General features: G+C 39.0%; 2 protein-coding genes across 3 annotated transcripts; both read right to left on the minus strand.

Moving 5' to 3' along the window:
- Positions 1–5,341: 5,341 nt before the first annotated feature.
- LOC133977787 (twinfilin-2) lies at positions 5,342–14,526 on the minus strand. Of its 2 annotated transcripts, XM_062416068.1 has the most exons (9): positions 14,182–14,526; positions 10,165–10,343; positions 8,562–8,657; positions 8,331–8,435; positions 8,164–8,178; positions 7,846–7,971; positions 7,597–7,747; positions 7,006–7,127; positions 5,342–6,481 (listed from the first exon to the last, which is right to left on the minus strand). In XM_062416068.1, the coding sequence occupies exons 1-9, from the start codon at positions 14,276–14,278 to the stop codon at positions 6,314–6,316; spliced, it is 1,059 nt and encodes a 352-aa protein (XP_062272052.1). In that variant the 5' UTR covers positions 14,279–14,526; the 3' UTR covers positions 5,342–6,313. The 2 variants fall into 2 exon arrangements, with proteins under 2 accessions (XP_062272052.1, XP_062272053.1); XM_062416069.1 differs by lacking the exon at positions 8,164–8,178 and having other exon boundaries at positions 7,846–8,012; positions 8,306–8,435.
- Positions 14,527–15,390: 864 nt separating this feature from the next.
- wdr82 (WD repeat domain 82) lies at positions 15,391–20,365 on the minus strand. Its single transcript, XM_062416070.1, has 9 exons — positions 20,001–20,365; positions 18,824–18,921; positions 17,792–17,858; positions 17,582–17,681; positions 17,358–17,474; positions 17,055–17,210; positions 16,681–16,750; positions 16,183–16,325; positions 15,391–15,775 (listed from the first exon to the last, which is right to left on the minus strand). The coding sequence occupies exons 1-9, from the start codon at positions 20,159–20,161 to the stop codon at positions 15,746–15,748; spliced, it is 942 nt and encodes a 313-aa protein (XP_062272054.1). The 5' UTR covers positions 20,162–20,365; the 3' UTR covers positions 15,391–15,745.
- Positions 20,366–20,405: the final 40 nt, after the last annotated feature.

The following is a 20,405-nucleotide window of genomic DNA, read 5'->3' on the forward strand; positions in this document are numbered from 1 at the left end:
CCGCTTACTGAAGCCTGCTGTCTGTGTAAACCATATAGCAAAAATATGCACACACGGGGCACTGGGTATAGAGGCGCTTTTCCTCCCTGTTCTTGTAAGGGGAGGGAAAGAACACCCTTGACCTGAACAAGGTGGTGATGACTTTGGGCCACAAGGACAGGTTTGGGCATAACTCCACCGCACCCTTATCCTCACTGATGGACATGCATAGGGCCTCCACTGTTTTCACTGAGGCAAGAGCTAAGAAAAGCACCACCTTAATTAGCAGCACATCCAGGTCCACCTGCTCCAGTGGCTGAAAAGGTGGCCCTGACATACTGTCTGGACCTGTTTCAAGGTCCCACTGAGGAACGAGGCGACTGGTAAGGGACCTCAGTCTGTCATCCAGAGAGTGCTCACAAGCGGATGGCTCCTGGCTGTGAAACAATCGAAAGCATTGTGGCCTGCCGTAATTGTTGCTGCAAACACCCCCAAGATGGACCCGTGCGACCTCCATCAGTCCTGTGGAAAATCCAGAATGCCCTGTAGTGGGCATGAACATGTATTGAGGGGCCTTAGTTTTACACCAGTCTGCAAACACCTGCCATCATGCTCTATAAGCCTCAAGTCTGGCGGTCCTCGAGTGGGCCCACTCTGGACATTCTGTCTGCCCCAACATTGAGGGACGCTGGAACGTGATGGGCTCTCAGAGAGTAGAGGTTTTGATTAGCATAGATCAGAATCTGACCACGCACCTCCCCTGCTGGACCAACTGAATATCTTACCCCAACCAGTCCGAGAGGTGACTGGGTGAGTCCCAAACTAATGAAGTTGCTCTGTGCCAGCGTTGGGATTGGGAGCACACAGTTTTTCCACTGTGTGGTTGGAGCAGCATCTCCATGTGTTCCCCTAACATATGTGTGTTCATAGCAAGGGGCTAATGTTGCAGGCTGAGACGCTTTGCTGCAGGGCGCTCTTCCCAAGATTGATGGCAAAGCCCAGCTGCGTAATCTGCTCGATGGCTAGGGCCGAGTGGGCTTCCGCCTCCAGCTGTGATGCAGTGAGAATCAGCCGGTCGTCTATATACAGTTAGGGTTCTCACACTTTTCTCCCAGAGCCTTGCCAGCGACATCTCCACACATTTGGAGAACTTGCGTGGTGCCAGAGAATATCCAAAGGGAAGACAGCGATACTGGTAAATCACCTTTCCCACCACAAAGCACAGGTACTTTTCTTGGCTTGGCATTATGGGGATGTGAAAACACCTGTCTGTCTGTCATGGGTCCAGTATCAGCCTCATGCCCTCCAATTTCTGCAGGACCAGAAAATAGAGGGAGAACAGGCCTTTCCGGGCCTCCACCTTGGGGAACATCGATATAGCTCCCTTCCGGAGAAGCGCAGCTATTTCCTCCTCCAAAGCCACCCTCTGGGCTGAGAATGTGTCCCAAACCAGCAACCAGCAGCATGGGTTAAAAGCACAGACATTCCCCCTCACACAATAAATGTTACCATGAAAACAACAAGTAATGTTAGCAGATATTACTTCCTGCTGTTGGACTGCGGTGCAGTTCATAACATCCATAATGTTAGTCCGCAGAAAAGAGAGAGTTCACCTGCATGTGCATCTCACTGATGACATTGCCTGGAAAGCAGTGTGTCTATAGGCTACCAATTAAAATGGGCATGTCCAGGGCACAGAGAGCTGTGTCGCATCAATTCAAATCATTAGTCAGAGCAGCCTCAGGTTGCCTACCAAAAGTTAAAAGCCTTTCTTCTGTGGATGATTAGAAAAGGGCACTGGAGCACCCTGGTTAATGCAGCCACCACTGACTGCTACACTTTCTATTTTACAAAAGAGACCCGACAGCATGAAATTGGTAACATAGGTTACAATAGTTTAAGACAATCACATGCAGTATAGCATATTACAAAACAATCATGTGCTTGTCTATTTAAAGCAATTACAGTCCTTGTAAAGCATTTCGTGAATGCTTGGCGTGATGGCAGTGCTTCCAAGTGAAGGGTGTTGTAATGTATTCCAAACCCCTGATGCATAATATGAAAAGGCAGTTTTGCCATGTTCAGGAGGGATTCTGGGAACATTAAAGATTATCCATCTGGATGATCTTATTTGGTAACCGGAGAGCATTTTATAAAGTAGGCTGGAAGTTTACCAAGAATTCAAGATGACAAGGTCTAGAGGCTGGAACTAGAGGCATACAGAGGCAATCATGACATTATCTAATTCATCTTGTGACAAAGTTCATTTTGGGACATTTCCTGAAGTAACCAGGATTAGCGTTTACACTCTTCATCCCCATGTTTGTCATTCCTGTTTAATACTTTGAGCTCTCCAAAGAAATGCAGCCAACAACCTGTAATCAGTGACCGTAACCCCAACAGTTCAGCTTAGCCTCACATCCTCATTCCTCAGGTGCAGCAAATGGTAAATGGTAAATGGCCTGTACTTATATAGCGCCTTTCTAGTCTTTTCGACCACTCAAAGCGCTTTACAATACATTTCATTCACCCCATTCACACACATTCATACACTGATGGCAGGAGCTACCACGCAGGGTGCCAACCTGCACATCAGGGGAAGCTAATCATTCATACACATTCATACACCGTTGGCACAGCAACGGGAGCAATTTGGGGTTAAGTGTCTTGCCCAAGGACACATCGACATGTGGACTGGAGGAGCCGGGAATCGAACCGCCAATCTTCCAATTGGTGGACGACCGCTCTACCTCCTTGTGCACACTTGTGCATCTCCAGTTTTGGCACATTGCTGCTGTCTCCCAAATTCATACTACATACACCACTAATTAATTAACTAATAGGACTGATTCAATACTACTTACACTACTAATTGTAAATAATATGCATGATTCTTTCTGCAACAAATGCACATCAATGTGTACCTTACCATTTTACATTAACAGGACGTGTTAGAAGAAAAACACCAGCAAACATTCTCTTAAAGATCTTTTTTGTTGTGTTGTACAAGATCTTTGTAAACTTCTCTCATCACATTTGTGCCACAATTTAATTGTAATCATGCACATAATGCCTTAGCCTGCAGGACAATAGTGACTGTCAGCACTAGACTCCACAAATCAACAACACACACTCCACATATTTGCATTCTGATATCTTGGGCGTGTTTAACTTTTCCTGTGTGAACATGTTACTGACTCAGAACTTTCTAAGAATTATGATGCAGAATGATGATGTGGGGAACAGTGAATAACTGTTGAACTCTTCCAACATGGGGAAGAAACATGGGTTTCCAAAAGATTCAGAGAAAAACCTCAATTCCCTGGAATCAGCAACATAAATGTATCCATTGTGCTTTCGGAGAGAAACCTTGTTCATCAAAGGTAACTTCAGAAACATAAAACAGCAGATAGCAGTTATGGAAATCAATCTTTATCATTTGATGGTGCACCCATGGTTGCAGAGTTGTACTGTACCATCAGAATATGCTAGTCAGAACTCCTGCTGAATTGATTTTTATGCAGTTAATTCAACACAGTGCAATTTTTCAAATGTGGCAGCCTCAATTATGTTTATTGCCACGAAAAGAAACCCTCAGTCAGCAGTGCTGTCAATGTATTGAATGTACAGTTAATGGTTTAACTCACAAAAGCTCTGTGGTGGGAACGAAATGACCTTGGGTGACATTTTTCATTAGTTATCCCATTTTTATGTCAACATAACAGGTTACAGCACTGACTACATCCATAACCATGTAGGATCATTACAGACATGTAAGAGGAAGTAAGTCTACATCATTAAAACCTGATCATTGAATAAAAACACACAAATCTGTACCAAAAACATCGAATAACTCAGTATGAACAAGAGTTATTTTGAATTTCCCTTCATGTTGCTTCTGTCTTGCAAACAGTGTTTTTTCAAAATATGTATTTGAGGATTTATATGGTTAATATCCCATTATGGTCACCTGTAACTATTGGTAGTTACTTTAAGTAACCATTTTACAGCAGATGTAAAGCAGATTAAACATGAGAAAAGGCACTGTATAACTAGACTATTTGTTTTCAATGTCTAATTTAACAACTTTAATTAATTGCTTTTGTTGGTATGCACTACTTCTCATAATTGAATACATCCCTGCAATTGTTTGGCACACATCTGCTGTCTACTGATTCAATACTACTTACACTACTAATTGTAAATAATATGCATGATTCCTTTTGCAACAAGTGCACAAAAATGTGTATACCTTATCATTTTATACTAAAAGGGTGTTAGAAAAAAAACTCCAGCAAATATCAGTAGTTGGAACATTACTGCCTATTAAGTAAAACAATCTCTCAAAGATCTTTTTTGTTGTGTTGTGCAAGATCTTTGTAAACCTCTCTCATCACATCTGTACATAAATTAATTTCAATTATTTCCAGCTGTGAGCAACTCTTCCGTTCCCATAATGCCTTGGCCTGCAGGACAATAGTGACTGTCAGCACTAGACTCCACAAATCAACAACACACACTCCACATATTTGCATTCTGATATCTTGGGCGTGTTTAACTTTTCCTGTGTGAACACGTTACTGACTCAGAACTTTCTAAGAATTATGATGCAGAATGATGATGTGGGGAACAGTGAATAATTATTATCCTCTTCCAGCATGGAGGAAAAACATGGGTTTCCAAAAGATTCAGAGAAAAGCCTCAATTCCCTGGAATCAGCAAAATAAATTCATCTGTTGTACTTTGGAGAGAAACTTTGTTCATCAACTCAGCTTTGTTCACTGGGAACATGTCTGGAATGAACTGCTGAGTGAGGCTTTCATTTATTTTTTTAAAAAGTGCCTAATGATAGAATTGAAAATAATAAACAAAAATAAACAATAATAAACAAACAAAAAAACCATGCACATCCGCTACCCAGTTAGGGACGGGTTGCTTTATCAAATTTTACCTGCATGGGAGCTCCTATGGTGTGCGGACTTCTTTATTCTTGTAATGATAGAATTGAACCTTATTGATGATCTGATTGAATTTTAAAAATCTCAATTTTTTATTGTCCCTTTGTAGATGAATACAGTCATGCAGGAGACTGTAATGTTGCACTTATTTGTGCCTATTTTTGAACTGATGTAAGCTTGAGGTTTAAATGTAATTACTTTTTTTAAAGTGGTCACTGAGTAATATCACTCTGCAACAGAAAGAAAATAAAACAAATAATCACCTATAAATGTTTTCAATCAGTTATCATTGAAAACTTTTTCAGCCAGTTAGTTGACTCAATTACAGATAAAGAGGAACCATTCTTCTCAGTAGCACATTGACCTCGAGACATCAAGTTTGTAATCCAGTTTGTCGTCTGTACTCTGCAGAAGTGTCTGTAAGATGCAGCAAACACAATCATGAAGAGAAAACGTTTACAGTATCTACAAAGATTACATCCTACAGCTGAAGTAACTTCAGAAACTTAAAACAGCAGATAGCAGTTAAATCAATCTTCGTCAATAATTGCTTGATGATGCACCCATGGTTGCAGATTTGTGCAGTACACTCAGAATATGTTTTTCAAATGTGGCAGCCTCACTTTGCTTTATTGCCACAATAAGAGGGTGCTGATGATGGACCGAATGTACAGTTGATGATTTAATTCTCAAAACCTCTGTGATAGGACAGTAATCTACTTTGGGTGACTTTTTTTTTTATTAGTTATCCCATTTTTATGTCAACACAACTGGTTACATCACAGACTACATCCTAACCATGTGGGATAATTACAGACATGTAAGAGGAAGTAAATCCATATGCATTAAAACCTGTGTGTTGAATAAAAATACACAAATCTGTACTAAAACAATCTATTACCACAGTATAAACAACATTTTATTTGGAATTTCCTTTCATATTGCTTCGATCTTAAAAACAGTGTTGATAAAAAACATACTTGATACAGGTCTATTGTTTTGTAAACTGTTACTATACTGAGAATCTAACTCATGAGAAAGTAACAGTCAGACAGATTTGTTTCACATCATCAAGACCACTTGTTTTAGTTTCAACCGGACTATTTCTTTCTTATTGATTTTATAGCAAGTATCTATTTATTTTCCTGATTTGTCTGTGGGACACAAACTGAACAAGAGGAACAGATTGAAAATAACTTAACAGCATATTTTCATCAAAAAAACAACAAAAAAACCAACAACAAACAAACATATATCACAAGTGTAGTGTTTGCTGTGGTCAGTACACAAATGGTAGTGGAAACCAAGATGTCACTGAGTGGGTGTGGGAAAAGCAAGAGGGCTGCAGACACGTCCAGGAGAACTTTTGTCCACCTCTAACTTTCCTGTATGGACGCCCCTGTACTCTTAATAAGGCGCTTGTGTCCCCTTTTTCCTGCTGGGCCGCGGGGCTTAGCAAAAGCCTGTCTGTGGGCATGCTGCTTAGGGTGGACCTCATCATACAGAAATTCGTCTGTCAGTTCATCTCCGTCGTCGATCTCCAACTGCACATAGATTGAAATAATGTAAATAAGCGTGCAGAAGTACCCAGGTGTACAAAATGTAGAACTCCAAATTTAGGCTATGTCCTGAAATCTGTAAGAGACCTTTTACATACCTATAATTCAGCATAAGTAAGTTTGTATAAAACCAGGGTAGCAACCAAGATTTTTTTCAATTCTTTTTACCTTTTTGTTGTTGTTAATTGTTTATTCAGCAGGTACATGTTTTGCACCAGATATAGCTAAAAGCTCATTTCCATCTGTAGTCTTTGGGTAAAGGCCCATAATAATGCACATAGTTATATGAAGGTATTTTCTGTAAATTCAAATTAAATGCATCAAAACCCGTCTGATAAGGAATACTTTGTTTATTTTTGTAGGTCTTTTTAATTGTGCAATGCACACTCACACCCAATATGCCAAAACCTCCAAATTCCTCAGCCTCAGTGGTAGCTAAGGTCATGAATACAACTGCTTTAATACATTTTCTGCCTCCCTATTCATCCATAGATCTATACATGCGTTACCTTTTTAGCAATTTCCAAATGGTAATCTCTCTCCACATCTTCCAGTAGTCGACTCTTGCAGCTGGAATACAGCATCCGCTCCTTGATGCTACAGCTGTAACCAGGCATGGAGTATATGAACACTACAGACAGGGGCAGAGAAGAAGAAATACCTTATTAAAAGTTAATATTTTATGTTGATGTAGATCACTGGTTCCCAAAGCAGGATCAAAACGCCCCAAAAAATACCAATAGTAGTTTGAAGAGTCATTGGAGGATTAAAGAGATAACAAAGACAAACATATTTCTGATACAATGAACCATTTTTTTCATTTATTTTTTCTTGTCAAATGATGGATCGTTTCACCTCTTAAGATCTATAAAAACCCTCAAAGTAAACAATCCTAGAAGGAAAAAATCACTGGTCAGTATAAATGCTGTTAAAAATGTTATTAAATAAGCCATAATCAAGCCAATTTGACATTGCTTCATTTTAATGGGTTGCAAACCTGGAATCACTGATTATGTAGATGATAAGGGTGCAATAATGGTGTCTCAGTGCACTTTATGTAGATATAAAAGGAGGAACACAGTCAGAGATTAATGACGTACCGACAGATTCCAGATAGTCTCCCTCGTGGGAGTGCTTGTAGAGGAAGAAATGGTATCTGGGAGTGTCTTTGGGAACTCTGCAGGGCAAATCTCGAGTTTCTGTCGGGTTGGAGTGAACCAGCTCAATCGTCTCCTTCTCTACATCCAACCTCTAAAGACACAATGAATGTCATTGTAAGTACACAGTATTCAGAGATCATCTACAGAAGTAAGAATATCAGGGGTCTGATTTATCAGCTCATTACTCACCAGTTGTATGTAGTTGATGCGTTTCTGAGCGAGTTGCTGTAGGGCTCTTTTGGCTGTCTCCTGCAGTGGGAAAGCGAGGCCTTGAAGCGTCTGATGCTTACTTTCCACACTGATCTCTGTCGTCACCTGAAGGGGGCAGCAAGCATACATACAAATCTTGATTGTCCCTTAAGGACTCTAATCCAGACAGTGTTTAAAAATATAACTGTACATTTTGTGCTGTAATATGAATGAATTATCAATTGATTAAAAGTTCTCTCTCTGTGTTTTCTAAATGCATGTTTGAATAAATACAAACATAAATCATGTTCAACATACCTGTTTAACTCTGCCCTGAAAAAGAAAACACAACCAAGAGTTCAAATTCAAACAGAGAAAGTTTTATTGAAGACACAAGCAGACTGTTGCACATGGTTAAGAAGAACCAGTCCAAGTCCAAGTTATGTGCAATGATGACAACTGCTGAGGGCATGCTGACCTCTCACCTCAGTGATTCTGATCCTCTGGAGCTCCTGCTCAGCTGGTGTGAGCGGGGCAGGACCTGAGCAGGATGTCACATGACGCTGGTAGCCCAACAAGCAGATGTCCTCCTAGTGTTGCAAGCAAAACAAGAGGCCCTTTACAGGAAGCACGGATCAAACACCTCTAAAACGTGTCATCACTGCAAAGCAGAGAAACTGTCACAATAAATCATAATGAAATTACAAGGCTCTTACCTCAACTGTGCCAAACATCTCATCTTTCACATGGCCACCACCAAACTCTTTCTTCACTGTGGCACGGGTGGCAGCATACAGCATCTTTTGTTTCACCTGCAACCATCAGAAGGGAAAACTGACTGTTGTTTGTATGTCTGTTGCCAACTAGTTTCCTTCAGGAAAGATTGAAGTGAAGACAGAAGTGCTTTAATCCTCAGATTAAAAATCTAAGGTTTATCAGTTTAGTTTGGTATGATCACAATGCTACAAACAAGACTGGTTTTAAAGGGGCACCCCACCAATTTTAAACATGAAGTTCAGTTTACTCATCATGTAGTGTAAGCTGCACTTCTGGGGCTCTGACATGAGCTCTCTAAAGCCTGAGAGAAAAATAACCGTGATGATGTCATCAGGGTTATCCTGGCTGCTGCTTTACACGTTAACTTTTTGACAGAAAGCCTGGGGGTGTAGAGTTTCAAAGACATGGGCATTGACAAGGTAGGGAGGTTATAATTAAGATGTTCTTGAGTTGCATTATGGGCAGTGTAGGATAGTGTTTTGGCCACTTGATTTATATTATGGACCAAAAGTCAGGATATCTTGGCCTCATCTGCCTTTATATTTTGACCATTAGACTTAACGACATGGATCAAGGGACAGCAATGTCAGTCTGTCAGTTTGGTCCAGACTGAAATATCTGGAAAAATTATTAGATGGATTGCCATGAAATTTGGTGCAAACCTTCATTTCTAGCAGCGTCAGCTGCTTTGTACTTTGTATTTAGTGTTAATTAAAAGTGTTAATTCAAAAATATTAGCATGGTAACATGCTGATCTAAGATGGTTGGCTACATTATGCCATGTACCATTATACTATATTAAGAGTGCTGGATTCAGCGCTTCAGATTCACTGCCAATTTCTTCCTCGTGGCTACTTGGAGTATTGAGTGGCCACTAGGTATTTGGGACACTAGGCAGTATTTGGGTCCCTGCGGCCCAATGAGCCTTTGCCCCATTGACTGCCATTATGAAAGAGACATCTGTTAAACTGTTGATACACCCCAAACTATCTATCTATCTATCTATCTATCTATCTATCTATCTATCTATCTATCTATCTATCTATCTATCTATCTATCTATCTATCTATCTATCTATCTATCTATCTATCTATCTATCTATCTATCTATCTATCTATCTATCTATCTAACTGCAAATAAGGCCAATTATTACTCTTTGTCTCGCAAACTTTTAATCCATGAAGGTTTTATATTTGTAAAACTTTCCCTGAGCCTAGAATAGCACTTATGCACTAGACAAGCAATTTTAATTAGAGTGAATCGCTGCCATCTTTGAGGCTGATAACCAAGCCCTAAAATAGATACATTATACCTGCTAAATATCAACATGCTGTCATCATCATTGTTAGCATGATGGCATGCTTAAGGCACTAACAGGACTGTAGACTCTTATTCTTGTTTAATATGTCTCTCGCAAGTTCCCAAACTTTATGGAAGTGTAAAACTAAATTGGTGGATTTCAAGTTGTTGTACACAAATGTGTACACAACAGCAATGTGTATAGTATGCATTACAGAATAAAGAGGATGTCGTGCAACATACTGGGGACTGGTCAGGAGACCAAGATATGAAGATCCACACGTAGCCCAGTGCATTCTGGGAGTCCAGGCGGTATAGGATGTAGCAGGGCTCCTGGTCATCCAGGAGAGGAAGAAGGAGGTGATCATAATCCTGGTCCCAGCTCTTTTCTGGCTCTTTGTAGGCCCCAAGCACCAGCTGCTCTGAAAACCAGACCAAACCTCATCACATACCTTAACCTAGTATATGAACAGATCCAAAACTGACTGAACTTGTCTAAATACTGAAGAGACTGACTACAACTAAGGACTGATTGAACTTGAACATACCAAAGAACTGAACTTTTACACCATAAGAGAAAATGCTTTAATATACCTAAGAGGGGCTAAGGACATCAATGTGGTTTATTAAGAAGTTGAACTGGGTCTTCTGTGAAACTGTTTCATTGCACCTAAAGAAGGTTTTTATCTTGTTAAAAATGCCAGCTTAGGCTGTATAATTTTATTTTGTTACTACAGAAACATTTTAATACAATCTTCTATTGAACCTGCTCTCAGGCTCTAGCTACTGATTGAGTCCTTTACTTATCTTCAACCTGTCCCCACGAACCCCACGACATTGGTCCAATATACATTTAACTACTCTGTGGTCACTAAGCATTGCAGGGATTAGCGTCCTCAGCCGTCTTCCAATTATCACTATCAATCATGAGTTTATCTAGCAGCTGTCCTATGATGACATCATCGATGACTTCACTTCTAAAAAATCTAGGAAGTGACATTTTTGATGGTGGGAGAGAATTTCATAGGGCCTCCAAAATGCTAGAAATGGCCCTGCATACAGTAAGTCTGCTGACACTGTGGTCCAAAGTCATGATTGAGTAATAATGGTTTCCACATCATTACACATGATTGTAATTTGATTATAAAAAGCAGCTGCAGTCTGTCAGAGGAAACTAAAGTTATACTTGATATACATAAATTATAATGTGCCAGTTGGTTAAACATGCTCAAACATGCTACAATGGAATAGGGCTTTCAGACTGAATATCATTCATTTTACCTTTCAGGTGTAATTAATATTGATTTGAGAAATACATTTTATCTGTATGAAATTATACAAAAATGTAGGCTTAAAAAAAAAAAACTAAAGCAAAAAACAAACAAATCAACCAAAACAGTGAAGGCTGAATGTTTTATAGTTTATCCATTTTATAATACACAACCTTGATACCAAAAACTAACACCAGACAAATTTTCACCTTTGTCCTCATCCTTTGTTTGTTAAACATACATATTCCTCTCAGCATACACTGATTTTCTCTTATTTTAAACAAACTTTGGACACTTTCAGGTATTCCTTTTTTTTAATTTCCTTTTGACTTTATACATGATCTTTACCATTTTAACATCGACTAAATCTCCAAACTTTAGTGTATGCATTTGTAAGTACAGTATGACAAGTGTACAGTCATGTGGTGGCATGAAAGCTCTCAACCTGATAAAAAAAACTGCGTTCTCAACTCTCATCTTTTTTTACTTTAATGAACTTGAGCTGCTACTATTTTCATCATTGCTGAATCTGCCAATTATTTTCTCTATAAATAGGTTACCCACATGGTCTATAAAATGTCAGAAAATTGTGAAAAAGCCCAAGATGACATCTTCTTTTCTTTCTTTTAATTTCTTGTTTTCTAAAACCAAAATATATTCAGTTCACTGAGTTACAAAACTAAGAAAATCTGCACAGCTTCACATTTAAGAAATTGGGAATTTTGCTTGAAAAATACTTACTGTATATGATTAATCAAAAACAATAGTTGCTGAATAGCTTTCTGTTAATCGCCTAAACGTTTCTCAACCAGTATCAGTATGAGTTTCATTGCTCACCACTTCAAGGGTAAAGTCACTTAGCTAAAGTCAGTCTAAAACCCTCATCTGAGCGTCTGTGAGGTCTCACAGTTTGCCTTCGTGTTTGCTTCATGTGCTGTGGTGAAAGAAGGCCAAGACCAACCTCTGGGTTAAAAATATTACTGGAGTTTCTGACTGACTTGACAGGACACTGGATTGACTCTCTGAATGGACTTGACAAACCCCAACAACTTAATGGAGACACTAACAGTTGGGGTTAATGAAATACACAAAACATGCACATAAACCTAAAGTTGGATGTCCTTGTGGGGTGCAGGGGGATTTCCTGACTGTCTCTTGGGGCAGTGGCTATTCTGAGCTGCAACACATTCCAGCTCTGCAGACATACATACTTTCCATCCGTCATTCTCTCTTAGTACCTGTGTTCATGGGACCATGAAAATATTAAACTGCATGTAAATGACACATATAGGTGCTTTGCATTGTCTCTGACTTCTTAAAATGTTAAGAAAAAAAAAAAAAAAAGAAAAAAAAGTTATAAAACTTTAAGGTGTAGATTTCAGGGGACAGTTGAGTGAAAGGAAACTCAAGTGTTGGCAGTGATGAAATCATCCAGAATGATCTTGTTTCTCTTGTGACATTGGAGCGAACATCAAAGCGCTTTCGTAAGGAAGCAAGACAGACCTGACACCCTTCTGTCGCGCGACTGTTTGTCTCTGAAGCTCGTCCATGTCGACATCAATACTCCAAATATTTAATATGATACGCACAGTCCACAAAGATAGCCCCAAAAAGTCCCAGAATGCATCTGTCATGAATCATATTACAGCCAGGCGTTGGTCAGGCACCATAACAAAATACCTCATGAACACATCAGTCCACATCCATGATCAGCTACCTAGAAACCTATTGCCTCACTGGCCATTTTACATAGACTGCTCAGCTGACTCATTGTACCTGTTCTCTCACAGCTGAACAACAGCTGCCTCAATCCTTTTTTCCTAGAAGTTATTCAAATAGTCTTAAGCAGTGGTGGAGACAGCCCCAGAGCAAAGCATCTGTTTTTCTGAAAAATACATTCCCTGGGATCTTTGAAAAAACCCACAAGGTCGTGCAACAACGTGAACCATTGTTCTCAAATACATTTCCAGAATCAGTTAAGACTCTTCCAACCATCTGGATGGAAAACAAAGACCTTTTTAAACCCTTTTAAAGTTGTTTCTTAATATAAAGGCTTAGCTGATAATTACAGAAGTCTGTGCTCAATTTGTACGGGACAAAATCAAATCAAATGTAGGTTTTACCATTATTGTATTTATCATTAAAAATACTAAATTTTGCTTGGGTCGAACTAAATGAGCAAGGATTTTTCATTTCTGGCTTCCTGGATTAGAAAATGAAGTTGCAGCTTGTCCAATCATTACTATTAAATCATGTACTTGACAGAACAGTTTAAGATTCAGATGGTCAGAAGTCTTTATCAACAGTAAACATCTGGGTTTTTCAAAGATCACTGGTTATTTATCTTTCAAGAAAACTGTTGCATGGCGTGTAGGCACAAACCGAGGGCGGGTATTCATTCTCATATATTTCATGTAGGATTTTTGTTTTAGCAAACTGAAGAGATTAAGTAAGATAAGAAAAAAAGGTCTGAAAAATAGACACATTTTGTTGAGCTGTTCTTTTTCCTCCTACTTAGATAACCATCTTGTGACCTGGAAGGGCCCTGACCCGCAGGTTGGGAACCACTAGTCTACAATATTAGAACAAAGAGTTTCCAGTTCATGACAAAGGAACAGCACCACTGCTTTGGGAACTTTTCGAGCTACACTAGTTTGTGGGTGTAGGATTTGTGTTGGGCAGGTGAGATAGATGATGTTGTGGAGGATGCATCTTAGTAAGAAAAAAGGCCAGTGTGTGTTTTTTCTTCTTTCAAATGACAGTGATTTGTTGAGTGTCAACATGCAACACACAAGCACAGACTGTTTTCCTTCAGTGTTATAGCAATCATGACTTCACTGTTGACTACCATTCCCAAACAAGTTAATAAATGAAATACTAACCTCTATAAAACAAAACTAGTATCATGGTTGATCTATAATTTACCTCCCATCCACTGAGGGCCAGCTTATTCCCATTTTTGATAGCTCCACTGTCCTGGGTCACTCACCGTCTTGGATGCACACCTTGATGAGGCGCCCCGCTCCACCTCTCGCCCTGGCCAGAAACTCCCTCAGCTCTGGCGTCACCACTAAAGCTAGAAACATGGTAGGTCAGCAGTCTCTTCCTGCCGCCAGGCACTGTAGCAGGTGTGTTAAGAGACAGAGAAGAGGCAATAGATGGGACTGGAGCTCAGCAGCACCAGGCCCAAATATTCAGTCCAGTAGGGAGACACTAAAGTCCAACCGAAGGAGCCGTGCTGTAAGATTTTTGAAAAAGTCCTTTAATTCAGATTAAGTGGCTGAGTGCTGTTCTGACTGTCGGACAAGAGGCTCGCCGAGTTTGTCTGGACTGTTTGAAAGAGCGTGGCAGTGTGAGAAGGGACATTGCTTAAGTAACTAGGACAGTATCATGTGCACACAGAGAGGGAACCTGATCACCTCTGCCAAATTTAGCTCCCACTGACTGTCCAGCCATGGGTGATGGCCTGTGAAACCTGCACCACAAAACCACACACCAGGAGAATCAGGGGAGGAGGAAAGTGTGACCTGCAAACCTAATTACCAACTTTTACCCCAGTAACAACTTCAGGCACATGTATTGTCCTGGGTTATTAGGAAAATGAATCTGACCTGCTGTGTGACAGCAATCATCCGTTTACTGTTTATTTGCCACTAATACAGTGAGGTTGACGACACTTTTATTTTAATACCTGTTGTTAGACAAAACAGTTCTGCCGTGTTTGAAATAGGAACCACAACAATTTGGGTCAAAAGATTCTGCTTTGGAAAGTTAACTTATTCAACTTTGATCTTACACTTCTCAACTTACTTCACATGACAACTGTGATGCTCAACAGATTGTGTAAGATGTTTTTGATGCTATAAAACACTTGGCTGTGCTTTTTCCAATCTCAGAAACACAAATCACAACTGATAATTAGTTATTTTTATATAATTTCTGCTTTGAATGATCTAAACATTCAAAATAAAATAAAAAAACTTTATTAAATTAAAATTTATAAGCAGCTCCAGATATGAATGATCTAGAAAACTGGCCAATAGTATTAACATGAATAATTTGCACCTCATAAAATAATTCCCTCTCAAACGTATTACAAAAATGTGATTTATTTTAGAAAGACAATGGAGAAAAAAAAACAATTATCGTGTTCTGGGATGATTTGAACAATATGACTTTCTCAACGTGTACCATAGTTAAAGACAAAAACATTTTCATTTTCAGTGTGATATTTTCTGTAGCTCTAAAATTGTCTGACAAATCTCATGTCACATTTAATCTCTTAGTGGTCACCTGTTAAAAACACAAATCCAAGTTATTAAAAAAAATGACAAAACTCATTTTTTACCAAGATTTTTTTTTAATGTTAAATAGAAATATATAAAAAAAGAATAGACAAACAATCTAAGTTCTGGAAACAACTTATTTACAATTTTAATTGGACTTAACGCTTTTCCTGTGAAAGTCACACAGAGCTGGTGGTGCTGACCCCTGCTGGTCACTTTGTTTCCACTTTGGCCTTCAACAGAAGTCCTGACCTCACTCCTTCGTCTTCAATCGTCAATGGTGGGGAGCCAGAATGCCTGAAAACATAATGAAAATAAAACATTGTGGGTCACGTTAGAGTTACTATAGCCAAAAGAACATCATCAAATTAACTCTGAAGTTGTTTTGTTCTCCATTTTTCCATCTACTGAAGAGCAGAAATGGACTGAACAGTTCATGTTACAACAGGTTATATCACAGTCGCTTCCAGCACAGTGAACAGTTGCATAGTGTGTTTAAATTTGGCCTTTGTTTCATTGATGTAAAAAGCAACATAATAACAGTGTAATAAGGTGACTACGGCTCAGTGACATCACATTACAAGGCCGTCTTACCTCTAGTAAATTCCTCCGACACAGTTAACATAACCACCATGATAAACAGCGTAACACCGCTTAAAAAGCATAAGGAATATTCTTCAGTCAAAACCGTCGCCTCCACTCACCATGTTGGAGCAGGCACTTGCAAACGTCATGAACTTGGGGTTGAACTGCAGGCAGGTGATCGGCCCCGTGTGCTTCCCATCTAATAAAGCCACCTTCATACCGCTCTCTGCGTTCCACACGTGGATCTTTCCGTCTTCAGAACCTGAAATATACGAACATAACAAAAGCAAAAGCTTAATTAGTTTATAAATGTCTGAATACAGACACTGTGCATATTTCAAACTGTATAAACATGTGATTACCTGTGAGACTAAATGATAGTAAAGAGTAGTAAGTGGCATTCTTAGTCATTTCATACAGTGGGTTGATTGCTTCATATTGTACCACTAAGCATCCATCTGTTTTATCATGCAAAACATTCACTGTGCAGCTTCCTTAAGGATTTAGAATTTAATAATTGTATTTTTTAGGTTTGAGATAAAGTTGTAATTCTAGTCTTGTGATACCTGCAGCAATGATGAAGCAAATACAGCAGAGAAAAAGCAAGCTTAACTTACCAATCATAACAAACTGAGAATCAGGTGTGAATGATGCCTCCAGTGTTACACCTTTACTGTTGTTGTAGCCCTGTAGGTGAAAAAACAACAACAGCATCAATAAGCAATTATTTTATGCTCATTAGTAGCAGTATTGATCTACAGTAAGATATAATTAACCTGCACTCTACAAGATTATAACATTATCCTCAGTTTTCACTGTATGACTTATACTGATAAAAATCTGAGGTGATTTGACTCTTTGTGAAGCATTTTTCTACTCTTTCATTTCCACGAAGTGGCCCACCAGTGAGATTTAGTTATGTGTCTTTGTGTTTTATTTTTAAGTAAGCAATATTTCCACAAACTGTGGAGGACAATGGATTATCTCTTACCCCAAAGGAATGTAGTACAGCGCCCTTAAAAGCATCAAGGATGCGAAGAGCTCCGCCATTAGTTGAGAGAAGAATGAGTTTTCCATCATTACTGAACTTGAGTCCCGTCCATTCGCACGTCCGGTCATACTGAAGCTTGAAGGTTGCAAACGGACCCTGTTGACAAAAGGGATGATGACTATTTCGCTCCATTTAAAGACAAAAAACGATTTACCTCAATTTTAGCCAAACATAGATCACAAATCTGTTTAATAGAGTTGTTTTTTTCCTTTGGTCTCTTTCTCTCTAACATGAACTTCTTACCTTGTCAAACGACCGCAGATCATAAAGTTTAACCATTTCTGAATTTATTCCAGCTGCAAAAATGAGACCCTCTGGATCAAAGGAGCACACCGGCTTCCCTTGAAGGTGCATGAGACCCTTAAATCGACAGATGACAAGAATAGGTCAGTATCAATTACATCACTAATAAACGACCTATTGGAGCAACACCAATGGATGTTCACAAAATTATAAGTGTGACTTACCTGACAGTTGGGCGATCGCAGATCCCATAGTCTGATAGTTTTATCTAATGAGCCAGAAATAAACGTGTCGTCCACAGGAGACATGGAGAGAGAAGTCACTCTGGTCACACACACCAAAAAAAAAAGAGAACACAGCAGCTTTCACCTCAATAGAGTGGATCAAATCAAATCACAAAACAACGTCAGATGGTGAATAAATCCACTCCCCACCTTTTGTTGTGCCCAGGAAAGTAGCGGATGTATTTGTTGTCATGAAGGGAGAGGTATCGGATTGTATCTTTAAAAATAACAACAACACAACAAAAACAGTGAGAAAAAAAGGCATGTCATACAACAAAATAAGTAAAAAACAAGCTGGCATCCAGATGTGAAATTGATAGGAGGTCGGGTCAGCTGAGTGGACTCAACCGTGGGCAAGGCAGTCACTTGTACAGTTAGCTCCTGTATGGGGCAGAATCACAGACCCTCAAACTGTACAAACAACTACCTCAGACCAAAGTGAGCAGCGGGCACCCCATCATCCAGCAGTGGTCCACAAAGGTCTGATGTCCTATATTGAACTTCCTGCATACATAACTAAACAGTGTCCCACCAGTAAAACCCATCATAAATCTGACAGACCATGGATATGTCACAAAACACCTTGTTTGGCTGTTATATTCACATTTTTAATTATAGTATATTTAATAAAACACTGCTCATCCCTAGTTTAAAACTCCAATAAGCAATTTAAATTTGTTTTGTACTACTATTCAACAAAATGAAAATGCAGAGAACGTCCATCCTGCAAAAAAGATCCAATTATCTTTCTTGGTGTTCTGTAGAGCAAACCAGTGATGGTACTGCAGTGAATATTCCACATAAGAGGACTTCTATAAATGTCAATGTTGCTTTGTGCCCACTGGATATGGATGTGACTAAGACATTTAAGATTTAAGTTAGCCTAAGTTGACAGTAATTTATAATTTCTTCTTTTTTTCCCTCAACTGTGTTTCAATCTTTTTTCATTATGGAAAAAGTTATTTCTCATAACAGCTTACACACTTTCAGAACAACAATATTCATACCCAAAACATGCCACATCATCACTTGACGTACTGAGTCAAAATAGTTACTGCAAAACACAACTCTTTATTACACAGCTGTAAAATAACAACATTATCACCTCAGGCACAACGTGAAATTCAGTAATGCAAAGTTATCAGACAAAAACTACTAACGAGTGTTTGCGCTTCTACATACCGTCAATTTTGTTGGAACTGTAGACCACCGTGTTAGCAGCGTGTGTGTACCTGATCAGATCCACTCCATACTTTTTACTGTAGAGAGTTCTCTTAGGTCTGCCATGAATCAAATTATGTGAAGGAAAGAAAAGAGACAGACATATTTTAGTGTCTTTTATCGAACAACAATACCATTTGTGTCCAAGTTTACATTGATTTTCATTGTTTATGAGACTGATGGTTAGAATAATAAAGCAATTTAACTTATCATAAATCATTATAACTTAAGTGCCAGTGAATTAGCATGTTATAGGGCTGCAACTAACATAATCAATTAAAATATTTAATAATAAAAATGAACCTGCCTCTTGGTTTTAACTAGAGCTGCAAGAATAATTTGATTAATTGATAGGATTAATTACGATCTAACTAATCAAATCATTGTTTTATCTAATTTTTAAAGTAGAAATGCCAAATTTCTGGTTGGTTGCAGCCTCTCACATTTGAGGAACTGAAGCTTTCCTGTGTCAGACATGATGGTAAACTATTTATCCTTATGTTTTGGACTATTGATCAGATGAAACAAGCAATTTGCAGAAAGTTTTTTAACATTTTTCCCATTGAAGAAAAAAAAAAAAGCAATCAGCAGATTAAACGATAATGACACGAAACATTAGTCAAAGTCTACACCCCAAACATATTCAATTAACGATAATATAAAACTGAGAAATGCAACAAATCCTCACATTTGAGTAGCTGAAACCAATAAATAATTGTCTTAACACGCCAGTCAATGAATATAAGCAAAACAGCTGCTGAATGAATTTTAATTGACTATTAATCATAACCAAAACTAATAATTTGTGTATAATATATGTTATTAATGGCCCTTTTTAATCATCATTAATAATCACTCATCCATTCAACTGAGCAACTCCCATTAATCATTTTAACTACAGTCTACTACAGACAATGTCATGGACGTACGGCACATTCATCACACTACAAGCTGAATTAATGCTGCTCATATGTTAAACATGCATGCAGATACATGCACATATAAAACATTTACAACCGTACAACCCTAATACCGACTAACGCTGTGTTAACGTTATTAGCAGTAGGCCTCGCTAGCTAGCATAGCCAGTAAGCAACGTCAACAACAATGGCGCAAAATGAGCCGAAACCGCACTTACTTTCCCTCCTGGCAGTCATACAACACCAAGGAGTCGTCGTCGCTACTGGAAATAATCGTTTCACCGTTTGAACTGAAGTCGAAACAGTTAATTTTGTCTGAGTTTTCTCTAAAAACCTTAGCAACCCTGAAGCTACGCAGCACATTGTCGGTGAGCTTCATGACGGCCTGTCTGTGTGAGGGGAGCGCGCCCTCCTTTCACTCTGTACGCGCCTCACAAAACGTCCCTTATTATGGTTTATTCGTATATTTGAACTGCAACGGTGCCAAAAGTTGCCCTTTCGATGAGTATGATTCAAAAACAGCAACGAAGGCCCGCCAGTGTTACTTCTGAGTCAGGAGGAGGGAAAAGCACCGCCTTCGCCACCTCGGGGACGCGCATATTCATCATCGGTGACGCGCGTTG

Source organism: Scomber scombrus, chromosome 3 (assembly GCF_963691925.1).
Source record: "Scomber scombrus chromosome 3, fScoSco1.1, whole genome shotgun sequence".
In the NCBI taxonomy this organism is placed as follows: domain Eukaryota; kingdom Metazoa; phylum Chordata; class Actinopteri; order Scombriformes; family Scombridae; genus Scomber; species Scomber scombrus.

Coding starts and splice junctions, on each gene's coding strand:
- LOC133977787 (XM_062416069.1), bottom strand. CDS start 14,278: ATGTTTCTAGCTTTAGTGGTGACGCCAGAGCTGAGGGAGTTTCTGGCC. Junction 7,128..7,596: donor AGACTATCTGGAATCTGTCG/GTACGTCATTAA, acceptor CCCTGTCTGTAG/TGTTCATATACTCCATGCCT. Junction 6,482..7,005: donor ATTTGGAAATTGCTAAAAAG/GTAACGCATGTA, acceptor ATCTATGTGCAG/TTGGAGATCGACGACGGAGA.
- wdr82 (XM_062416070.1), bottom strand. CDS start 20,161: ATGAAGCTCACCGACAATGTGCTGCGTAGCTTCAGGGTTGCTAAGGTT. Junction 18,922..20,000: donor TATGACTGCCAGGAGGGAAA/GTAAGTGCGGTT, acceptor GATTCATGGCAG/ACCTAAGAGAACTCTCTACA. Junction 17,211..17,357: donor ATCTGCGGTCGTTTGACAAG/GTAAGAAGTTCA, acceptor TTTTGTCAACAG/GGTCCGTTTGCAACCTTCAA.